Genomic DNA, 12,171 nt, shown 5'->3' with positions numbered 1-12,171 from the left:
AATGGCAACCATTGGATTAACAGCTAACAGCTACAGTGATGCTCATCTGCACTCACTGCTACTGCATCTCATTCTAGCCAACTGATGGCAGCCAATTTACACCTGTGCTATAAGGTGAGGACATTCACTACCTGGTATGATAGGAAACCGGCAGTGCTCAAGGTCCCAAACAGCAGAGGTGGAACCAGTGTATGACTGAATTTGAGGGAAGTGTGGGTATTTTCCAACCTGTGTCTTATTGCCATAATCATGATCATTCTGACTATGCTGCTAACTTTGCAATCTCCACCTCCGTCGCAGAGATTCAGGAATCACAGATCCGGGCAGATACTTCTAGCAAAATAGCTAATGAAGGTGGCTAATTTCTGAAATATTTGAAATGATTTCTGCAAAACTGAAGTATATTTGGAAAGCTTCACACTGCTTGCCCTGATAAACATTGTTTTACCAGAGTGCACATCTCTTAGATCTTTACAACAGAGACACGAAATTGCTACAATAATGAGAATAAGAACCAGGTTGATAAATACTGGAATTTTTTCCTTTTTGACGAAAGCAAAAGAAACGGGTGCAGACTATTACATGTACAAATCAAAAAATTATATATTTAGAATTAGGCAAGAACCCTCTGTCAGGAAGCTGATTGCAATATATGCAACATTTCAAAATAAAATACCTCCCCTGGACTCCTAATGTGTCTTTTGGACCAGTGAATGGTAATCATAATGCAGCATGCATGCTTGTATGCATTTAGCCCATTTCAATGCTTTACAATGGGGTCATGACCCCACATGAATTGTAAGTCTAATATTCTGGTATTTATTTAAATTTAAATATATATTTTTAAATCAAAAACAAGTTTATGGGTTTATTTTAGGGTGAATGTGAAATTCATTTGGAGCTCCACTATTGAAAACAGAACAGAGGTATGCTGTGGTCAAATTAGCACAACAACTCGACAGCCCTCCAACTGCTGACAAATCTGACCACCAGGTCCAATCAGTAGCTGCTCTGGAGCTTTTGATAACACCACATGGTCTTCTTCAGCAGAAGGACTTTGTCCAGTTGTGATGGAAGAGAAGATTTTCAGAAAAAAAATCTGAGGATTTCAAAGACTTCTAATTCATGTTGGTTTAAAAATTAGGATCAGATTTCAAATATTTAAAACATATTAACCACAGCTACTAAATGGACCTTGTGGTCAGCTGCTTTTAACTGCTGCTTCCAACGTCAAGAGCAAACTTTTCAGATCGACTTCTAAGTCGACACGGACAAGAAGCTCAACTCTTTAACTGCAGAGGCCCCTAATGCCTCTATGAGAAAATGCATTAGAGTCAGAAAGAACAATGAAACAGCTAAGCCTGGTCCAGTCCCTGGCTACGATGGGTCAAGATGCCATGAATGATAGTATTTTGGGGAGTCAGACTATAATCGGGGACATTTTGTATGAGACCTGGGGCAAAAATGCATCATCGTAAGTTTCACATGGGTGCTTGTGAACAGTACCTGAGCGGAGGTGCTGTTGAGCTTCTGCAGGCCGTTCTCCAGCCGCTCCATCTTGGTGGTGAGGTCTTTACTCCTCTGGCCCAGCAGACTGCGGTACAGCTTGATCTGCTCCAGGAAGGACTTGGGCGTGGTGTAATTGTAGCGTCGCTCATTGGCCAGGTACTCCTTGGATGTCTGATTGACGCTCATGTGGACGTTTGCCATGAATTTGCTGACCGACTCCTTCAGTTGGGGCTGCGAGAATTGGAAATCACAGAACTGGTTACTTCACATTAAAGGAGGTGACTGTGCAGATTTGTCTGGAAAGCAATATTTCCTGAGGCTCCGGCTCTGAGTTTAATTTTCGGGGCCTCCGGTCTGCTCTTGAAATTAATATCACATTTGCTGTGTCACGGTGCCTGACATTTTAAATTATATTTTCAGAGTGTGAACATCATTTTTGTGGGTGGCGTCGTCCCTGTGTGTATATTAAAGCATGAGCTGTTCTTACTTCAATATTCTCCACCTCCTGGAGGAAGCGGAAGCTGACCGACTCCAGCGCCTCCTGTGGCCACTCGTGGAACCAGTCGATCGCTGTACAGTTCACCACTGCAGGGAACTTCCTGCTGCGAACCCTCAGCTTACTCCCCACTGGAGAGAAACACAGAGCCACCTAGAGTACACAAACACAGCAAGGTCAAACAGAATTGAGTGTGAAGTCTGATACAGCAGCGAGATCATACTCATCTACTTTGTCTCTGTGAGTACAGCTCGAGTCACCGTCGGCCTGAGGACGGAGAGGCAGGGAATTCCTGCTCTGATTAGCACTTCTTCATGGTCAAGAGGGGGAATGGAAAACTGTGAATTAATTATTTGCAGCTACATCATTAAGCAAATAAAGCCTCCAGCAAGCATGTGAATTAAAAGAATGTGGTGAGCTGTGGGCTACGTCAGACTGATTTTCACTGTTGGAGACAAACAGCTGGCTTGTTGAGAAGCTCAGCCAGATGCTCGATACGGTTAGACTGAAGAAACAAACATAGAGAAAGCACACCCAGACCCTGCTGATGATAACCGACCATAGCTGCATGCATATTTTACATTCCCTCTGTTGAACACACTGCTTTCATCCGGAGGAGTGCTACATGTGTCATAAGTTTACAGCATTCATTTTAGTCAAAATCCATCTCAATCAGCTTGTCCTAACGGCACCTTTCCTGCTCGGGACCCCTTTATACGAAGCCATGATCACATGGGACATCTTGTCATAGGCTGCATGCAGGGCTGAAATTATCCTACAAGAGGGCCTGGATCCAAAATTAGCTGTGGGTTCTATTGGCCCCCATTTTCTTTGCACTGCAGATTAGTGTACAAAGGTCCAGTACAAAACTGGTAGAGGTACATGTGTAACAATAAGAGGTGATTTACCATGTCTATTGCCACATTAGGAAATAAATGCAATGTACAGATTCCAGGCAGTGGAAGTTTCTGTCAGTGTAGGATTTTTTTCAGGAACCGGAGGGCTTGAAACAGGCACACACACACACACACACACACACACACACACACACACACACACACACACAGCTACAGGAGTGCACAGACAGTGAGAGTTACTTGTAAAGATCAGCTTTTGACAGACATAAAGTTGGCTTGGATCTGTCGCTGTGTATCACTGTAAGTGTATTTGGGTCTGTTGCCCTGAGGTACGAGTTGTCCCTTCTCAGATTGTTTCATTAGAGGCCTGACGAGGTAAAACGATGCAGTATTTCACAAGAAAGAAGCAAAGTCAATAAAAAAGTATAAGTTTGTGTGCAAGAGTTTGAATATTTCCTACCACGATGTCATCTTGCAACTCACTTGTGGAGGGTTACGCACCGAGACACACGCTCAGCAGATTCCATGCAAACATTCTGAAGCAGATTGCCAACATTTTTGAGAAAGCGCCCATTCCATCCATCCACACAGACAATTTGAGAGACAGAGAGCCAAATGGTTAGACATCCACTCTGTACAAGCCTGTACCCATGGGACTGCCTTCCCCATTTATTCACTCTCCAGCCCACGGAGGCTCGAGCTGGGAGCAAAGCGGGGGTGGAGGATGTGGGTGGCGGTGGTGGTGCACACTGTAATAATGACAGGATAAGCAACCCCCTGGAATCCCTCTCTCCCCAAGGGGAACAAAGCAGCTACACGTTGGTGAAATTATCTGCAGCTAAACGGCGGCTTTTCTGCTCATGTCGGTGATTTATAATGACGTCCACTGCCTCCGAAAGCAGTCAAGTTCATCTTAAAATGTCAGGAAAGAAAATTGTCTGGGGAAAGGCTTCATCATAAAGCCAGATGTTTATCCAAGTATGGGTTTTTTATTCTGGAATGGTAAATTAGAGTGTGAGGCGGCATGCTACTGCTATATTAAGAGAGGGTGGAGATCAAATACTGACGCAGTTCTATGAGAGAGATTAATGGAAAACTTACCCCCTGAGGAGACCCACCAGGAACAACTTGTTCTGGATGATTAGCAGTGAAATGCAGAGTAATAAAGAACACAAACGGCTCTTTGTCCTACACTTGTCTGACTATCTGACTGCTTCACCTTGAGCTGTCTGCGGACCCGGTCGATGAAGAACTTCCAGCAGTTTTCCCTTGTATCCATCAATCCCGAGCCCCGGACCTCTGGCCGAACGCTGCCAATGATGCTCTCCACCTCGTCGTCCGGGAACAGGTCAGGAATCTCTCCTTGAATGAATAAAATCACCCACATTACCACTGGGAAGACCACCAAGGTTCTGGGAAGCAGTCATTGTGATTTTTTTTTTTCTGTCAGAGAGCTCAACTTGTGCGAGAACTATCTTGAACTTTCTTATCTTGTAAGGATCTGAGCTGACACTGAGACTCTTATATGAAATCTAGGTGTGTTAATGGAGGTGGTGGCAGGAGGGGTTCATACAGAGGGCTTATGCTAATGCAGAGATCTGCTGTAAGTCACAGCCTCACAGGAGCAAAGACGAGCAGAGCAATGTGCACTGTACAGCATCTAAAAATTGCCAGTTGCTATCCTGACCTCAGATGAGATGTTTGTGCTGTTTCTTTATGAACCTTTAATTCACCAGGCGCATCCAATTGCTTAATTGTTGCCCTAATGCCTCTCCCAGTGGCTGAGGTTGCCCCTCTGCTCGGCACAAATGGCCCTTTGATTGGCTCAACACCTGTTCTGATGTGACACCAGGGCAAAAAAATAAACCCTGGACCTAATTGCAGCCTGATAAACAGAATGAACTGGCATTTTGTTTCACTTCATTATTCAGTCTGACGTGTTCATTGTAGCTGCTTTTTGTTGACTGTTATTTTCTCTCCAAACTGAAGCAGTTGCTAGGAGCAGTTAACTTATTTTTTTTTTTATCAGGGTGATCAAAGAAATAAACTGATTTAATTCAGTCAAATTACGACAATCTCCTGCACAATAAAATGCTGTCCCCATTCTTTATCTGGCCAATAATATTCTGAAAGGCTGGCTGTCAGTTCAAACAGCCATCAACATCCAAAAGAATTGTAGATATGAGTTACGATAGATAGATGTGATATAATTTTATATTGATATTTCATAAGGCTATCTGTTGCACCCTCCAAACATCCTAGTATAAATCTCAATGTGAAGCTCAGCCTCTCTTGCAATTCTTCACAATGATGTGCTGTAGCTGATGAGTAATGCTGCAGAAATGGCAGCACAGTGATTTGTCGCCGTGGCAAAGCAAAAGCATTTCTCTCTCGCAAAACATGACACGCGGTAATTAGCGAAGCCTGCTGTTACCCGATGCCAACAGATCGTTGACCAGAACGAGGAACTTCTCGTCTGCCACTTGGGCGTCGGTCATTAGGAACACGGTGCCAATATTCTTCACGCCAGCTTTGATGTAGAGGGATGCCAGGTCAGCCTGGGTGACAGGGACAGGGACAGAGATGGAGTGGGAGAGTGACACACATAATGAGATTGGGCTGTGAGAGGGCTAAAGATTTGTTATTTTGCAGTGATACATGCCCGGGACCTGAATCACTCGTGAGGATACTGTATGGATTACCTGTACTGTGTTTACATAGTGAGGATTAGGTCCACATTTCACTCAGAGACACCCCCATGTTTAAATTTAAACCGAGCTGCAAGAAACTTCGTAACACTTAACATGAGACTAACTGAGTTGTTCGGACGGATGTTTCTTGCAGTGTGATCTATCTTTGCCATGAAATCCAGCTCAAACCTTCAGGTCGGCGATACTGTATCCTTTCCTCAAGGTGATCTGGAAAACCTCCAGATTGGAGATGAAGGCAGCCAAACGGGTCAGACTCTGCTTGCCGCTGCCGCCCACTCCGACCAGCAGCGCATTACCCCGTGGAGACTCCAGGATTCGGTTTATACGGCAGCTACATGTGGAGGTGCAGACAGTCGGGGGAGGGAAAGGTGTGAAGGAGGAATCAGTGGAAGGGTGAGATAAAAGGCGGGGGGAGGCGAGCCGGATAAAGACAATCTCTGACTCATAAGACAAACAAACACACATAGTTTCTGTCTCCTCTCTCTGCTTTAATACTGGCCATCACTCTGTTTTATACAGATGCACCAGCGCAGAATGAAACATTAGACTAAATTGTACTGTGCTCCAGAGGATCTTTATGCCTTCAGTAAAACAAGATGAATGTTCATTGTGTCCGTGTTTAAAATGAATTGACTTCATTTTAATTTCAGCTTGTTGACAAAATGAATTCACAGACACACTTTTTTCATTTCAACTGCTGCCACTACTGAGACAGTGACTTTCTCTAGCACTTCAAAACTTCAGCCTTTTACAGTTCAACCGGCATTTCAACCGTGTTCTCTTACTTTCCATATAATAACTGCTTTCTTCTCCTACAGCACTCCTAGTGCTTGCATGTTAATATAATACCCTATTTGCTTTTGTGGCTTAGACATCAACTGACACTTCAGCTGCTTTCATATTCCAGTGACAGTTTAAATGCATTGAGCTCTTCAAATGTTAATTCAGATACTTTCATATAGGTACAAACTAATAGAAATACTTTGAGCAGTTACGCTCACTCAGCTCCACTTGATGATTCCACTTCGACTGACACTTCACTTTAACCTGTTCAGATTTTTTTTAACTGTGGTTTTGAGTGTTAGCGAGCCCACTTTAATTTCCTTCAGAAAATACATCTATTATTTATAATATATATTATAATATATTAAATGCAACTGTATCTATCTGTGCCAGATACATATCTATCTATGCCAGATCGTTCATTCAGCTCCATGCTAACACGTTCCGAAAAAACAACGCTGAGCATCAAATAGATAAAAGGAGTGACATTTTAAAACAAGAAGATGCTGGTGTTTTTTCTTATATGACTTGTGGAGCCATAAATATATAGCAACAGAATATTATCTGCTGTCGTCAGGTTTATCTTCTGGTGTCAACAAAGCAAGCACATATTCATACACAATGCAGGATTTTTACCTGCACACTATCATCCTACACATATTGCCCTCTCCTACTAAAGAAACCAATTCCAACCAGCACAATGTCTTTGATATGCTTCCATATACAGGAATTTGAAGTTCAAATATCAAATAAGCCCTTACACCTTTACATTTACGGGAGAAGTACAGCTAAATCTAACAAAACCCATTTAAACATATGTGGCTGTCAAACATAGACCTTAAAAAGTGGTACAAAAACATTTAGTTTCATTTGTAAAAAAGGCTCAGTAATTTTGTAAAACAGCTGGATATTGTAGATTTTAGCAAACATTATTCAAGCAGGAGGAAATAATGCACTTGTTGGGGACTATTTTCAGATGTGGATTAATACATGTTTGGTGCACAGCAGCCCCAGGACCATGTACAAGGGACTGACTAAAAATAAACTCCAGTGCCCATGTTCATGATAAGTAAGAAAAATGTTACCCAGTGCAAGGGTGTTTCTAGTAACTAATATGAACACAAACAGAATTTTAGAGGCGGGCATAGCAAATAGACATGTGATCCCATTTCCCTGGGATTTATGAATGTGCTTGAGATGAGGAAAATGAGAGAGCGGTGACAAATAAGAGAAAGAACCGGAGTGCCTGGTGATTTCTGAGTTAAGACCAAGGCTGAGCTCAATACGAACTGGTTCACGAATATCCAACATATATAGTTCATGCACCTGCAGCTAGCTAACGCTTAACATCTGTACAGTTGGTACATCGTTATTTTAGGGGGGTTAAAAACACAAATGGTCCAGCAGTCAAATTTGCAAGAATGACGTGAGGGGACACACCTTGAGACCGAAATTTGGGAAATGTGACATCTCGAATGTGTCAATTTGATAGAGTGAGACCAACATGAAAAGTGGTCATTCTAAACATGAAAAAATGGGAACAAGCTGATCCAGAATAAATGAAGGTGTCAGTCAGTTTGCATTAAGGTTTTTTTTCCAACCTCAAAACCACTTAAGGGTAATTAAAAGGGAAAAGCTGCTTGTTTGGGGGTTAATAGTTTGCTTTAAATGTTTTCAGACTGAAGGAAAACCTGTTCTCTGCATTTCTGTTGGGCCGCCATGATGTATGCTGCAAGACTTCTTACAGATTTGCCTGTCTGCTTTTGACAGTGTGTGAAATGGAACTGCAAATCCTAAAATACCTGGGAAGCCAGCTGATTTCCTTGACAGACAATAAAGGAACTGACAAAAACACTCTTTTTTTTAACTTTTTCTTTACTCCCCCACACAGTCCCCAGGGTTCCAAAACTTCCACTCACATGTGAGCCATGGCGTCCTCAAACAGCACCAAGTTTAGTGTGGCGTTGACCTCATTGTAGCTGTCCAGCACCTCCAGCAGGGTTTTATTGAGGCTGCTCCAGGACTCCGCAGCCATGTACCTGGCCTCCCCCAGCCCACGGGCAAAGTGGCAGTACAGGTTCATCTTCCTGGTCTGCTCCAGAGTCTCCTCCACGTCCTCGGGGAGGGACGCACACACACACATATTGCAGTGGTAAACATACAGACCCACACACTACCCCTGTCAGCATAACATTAGTGTTAAGCTTAAACAGTCTGGACAGGGACACAGCTGAATATCACAGCTGCGCAGAGGGTGACCTAGTTCATTTTCACCCTGGCAACTGTGGGGCCCCCGAATATTTCACTGGAGAGATTTTGTGTGTCTCTTAGGGATGTTTTCTCTCCTTTCTTAGGCTGCCGTAAAAGCTACAGTAGGTGTGATGAATGAAGAAGAACATTTTTTCTTACAAATTTGTATCTGTATTATGTTCTGGTGCAGTCTTCATTGTTATAGTATCAAGCGCACTTACTGACAGAGTAATGGTCTCCACAGATTTGCTTGTTTGCATGTAAAAATAGCAAGAAAACATGCTGCATATTGCTCTGTGACACAGGGGCAAATTGTCCTAAGCATACAGAAACTGCCAACTCTGAATAATATATTCTGGAGTGGGTAGCATTATTCTCCCGCCTTCTCCTCCTCTTTCTGTGGGTGTGTGTACACATATACTTGTCAGGTTCTTCATTGTGGCATGACTAGTGTGCATGCGATAGAGCCAGAGAGGGTAGTGAGGGGAGCAGTGGACAGAAAACCATTAAAATGTTTTCCAATTTGCCGGGCTGACAGTGCAGACCCTGACAGCCAGACCCCCATACCACACTGATTAATATTCTCTCCAACCCTCTCCTGGCCCTCCGCCCTCTCTCTCCCCCCCAACATTCCTTTTTCTCCTCGCTGTGTTGGCCACTGATGTCCAGGTCCAGACACAGAGCAGGCAGCCTAATGATTTCCCCCTCCTCCCCCCATCCTCTAGCCTCTCGTTCTTGTCTTCCTTTGCTGAACTTTGTAAAACTCTCACCTCATAGAACTTTTTCACTGTGTCCGCCTGCAGCTTATCAAAGAGCTGAAAGTCCTGCTCCTCCACCAGCTTGTCTCTGTAGACGCGGTTGGACTCGTGCAGGTAGATTTTCAGCAGGTCCGGAGGGGCTTTCAGGCACTCGTCGGTACAGAAGAGAATGCCCTGGGCAGGAGGGGAGGGAGGGAGGAAGGCTTAGAGTTTCATTCCAGAGGCTGATTTGGCCGTTTTATGCCACAACAAGGAGGATAATGCACAGTTGGTGATTTGAGGGGGAATGAGGAAGGATGCCATCCCTCTTGTTAGCAAGATGATCAAAATGAATCCCCCTCTCCCTCACCTGGTAGCAGAGAGACTGCAGGGGCAGGGGGGCTGTTTAGTTGAATACTCAGTCTACTCTGCCTGACTCACTGATCCTTTATATGACTGTGTATTGATGAAGCCACAGCGCTGTCAGCGGTGCTGAAGCTGCAGATGGATTTGTAATCGTGCCTTTTCTCCGCCCTTCTGTCAGCTTCATCTTGGAATATCTATAATATTCTCCAAACTTATATACAATAAATATTCAATTCTATGATGTATTGTAGTCTATATACTCCATAGAGGAGTGTCATATTGATCAAAGCAGCAAAGTGTAGTCGCAGAAGAGCAAGAGGATCATAGAGACACACTGCTGCCTGTAGTATTCCTGTAATATTCCTATAATATATCTATACTTGCAGTCTGCCATTTTTATCTCAGTTATATTAATTAGTCTAGAGCAGGCATGTCAAACTCATTCCATAAAGGGCCGTGTGGCTGCAGGTTTTCGTTCCAACCAAGGAGGAGCACACCTGGCTGGAATCAATTAATCAGCTGGTCTGAGTCTTCCGCTGATAACTAAGTGATCCCTTGATGTTGATTGGTTGGCCTGGTTTGCTCCTCCTTGGTTGAAACAAAAACCTGCAGCCACATGGCCCTTTATGGAATGAGTTTGACATGCCTGGTCTAGAGTAAGCTATGAAGTGTATATTATATAGAGAGTAATGAATGAGTGAATGAGGGAGTGACTTTGGACCAGGCTAAGTTCAATGCTACTGTTGGCACGCTAACATGCACACAATGACAACACTAACATTTTAATGTCTGAGGTCTTATTGTACAGTGATCTTTAGTAGGATTACAATGGTCACCATCTTAGTTTAGTGCGTTATCATGCTAAAATGTGCTAATTGGCACTATACATGTACAGCTGAGGCTGAAGGGAATGTCTTCTGTTCAAAGATTCAAGGATCATTTGTCATTAAATGAAATTAAATGTAAATTATATTCCTGTTATGTTACACGAGAAAGATCCACAATTACAAACTGAAATTTTGACCAGATGATGATGAAAATTGAGGCATCAACAAAGTTATTAAAAGTGACCAATTCACCAGTGGGGTACCTGAACGCCCATAACACAGCAATCCATCCAATAGCTGTGGAGATATTCTACTCAAAAACAAAATTTCAACTTGAATGAGGTGCTAGAATAACAGTCAGAGAATCATCCTGTGGGGGCCATTAAACTAGTATGGCTGAAGATAGATGTGTTTTTCTGTCTGTAATTCATACTCCTTTTCACCCTTTGTTAAAAAAAAGACCAAATTAAAACAGAAAATCATGACAATGAGCAGATGAGTGTTTAGTGGATGATTGATGAATAATGTGTCTTTGGAGGAGGCCCGTGTGACGCGTCGGCTTTCCCACAGGACCGTTCACGATGCAGTCAGGCGGAACTCGGCGCAATCTAGATGCCTCACATAGCAGGTGCCGTATAGGATGAGGAAGGGGACGAAGAGGCGCCCAGGCACTGTTTGTTCCCCTCTGCACACTGTCACCCAGGAGGCAGAGGCAGAGGCAAGCAGATGTTGTGTGTTTCCAGCCCCAGAACTTATTCCAATCAACAGAATCATCTCCGGGGGTAAAGCCAGCTGAATCTGATCTGCCTTCATATCTGAGACCGCTGAATGTGACAATTGGCTGCTAAATCCACTGTGTAATGGTGCAGATGGGAGGTGTGCCTGTGTTTGTGTGCATATTTGCGCGGATGTGTGTACTGAAGATTCAGCCTGAGCCAGAATTATCACCGCTACTCTAGAACTACAAAAGCCAAGATGTTTTTCGCAAGTATGTGTGAATGATCTAATCCGTTGACTTTTAATAGATCTGTCTTTTTCGACTCCATTTCGTTGCTTAATGGTGTCAATCATGACACCCTGTATTTATTGCGTAAAAGTGTGCCTGAGCAAAGGAAAACACCATATGGCAGCCCTGTATAACAGTCACACTCGCAGGTTTAGCTGTATGTTGTATCAATCGAACAAATGGCAAAGGGCTAACAAACTGAGAAGAAGAGAGAACTTTGTTTTCCTCCTATCCAGCCGACTTTGGCACACTATCTTGTCCTCCCTGTCCCTGATCTTTCATTGCTTTGTTCAACTCAGAGGAGAGGGATTAGAGAGTTCTGGGTGTCGGCATGTATCTGTCGTTCTGTCTGTCTGTCTGTCTGTCGTGCTGTCTGCAGCGGGTGAGCTTTCCTCGCAGCCTGACAGCTGCTCCGAGCCCCAAACAATGCTTCCTCGGCTAACAAATGCACCCAGCTGACTATCCACGGAACATCATACAGACATATTGTGCAGTCAGTACAGTTCGCCGCTCTGCGTCGCAAGTCTCACGTACGCTCTTTCTTTCTTTCTCTTTCCCTTGTTTCTTCGCTCCTCTTTCATTTGGTCCATCTTCCTCCCACATCCTCCCCTCGCCTCTTGAGCTTCGAG

General features: G+C 43.7%; 1 protein-coding gene across 1 annotated transcript in view; it reads right to left on the bottom strand.

Moving 5' to 3' along the window:
- The window catches only part of dnah9 (dynein, axonemal, heavy chain 9), a 128,776-nt gene that overhangs the window by 51,606 nt on the left and 64,999 nt on the right, over positions 1-12,171 (bottom strand). Inside the window, exons 48-54 of the mRNA XM_041963466.1 lie at positions 9,377-9,538; positions 8,276-8,472; positions 5,742-5,904; positions 5,297-5,420; positions 4,082-4,224; positions 1,997-2,158; positions 1,507-1,740 (exon numbers count right to left, since the gene is read on the bottom strand). Of these exons, the coding sequence (XP_041819400.1) occupies positions 1,507-1,740; positions 1,997-2,158; positions 4,082-4,224; positions 5,297-5,420; positions 5,742-5,904; positions 8,276-8,472; positions 9,377-9,538 (1,185 nt within the window). The remainder of the gene's footprint in view (positions 1-1,506; positions 1,741-1,996; positions 2,159-4,081; positions 4,225-5,296; positions 5,421-5,741; positions 5,905-8,275; positions 8,473-9,376; positions 9,539-12,171) is intronic.

This window comes from Chelmon rostratus, chromosome 21 (genome assembly GCF_017976325.1).
Source record: "Chelmon rostratus isolate fCheRos1 chromosome 21, fCheRos1.pri, whole genome shotgun sequence".
Classification (NCBI taxonomy): domain Eukaryota; kingdom Metazoa; phylum Chordata; class Actinopteri; order Chaetodontiformes; family Chaetodontidae; genus Chelmon; species Chelmon rostratus.
Note: the sequence above shows the minus strand (reverse complement) of the source record. Positions and strands in the feature narration are given on the sequence as shown.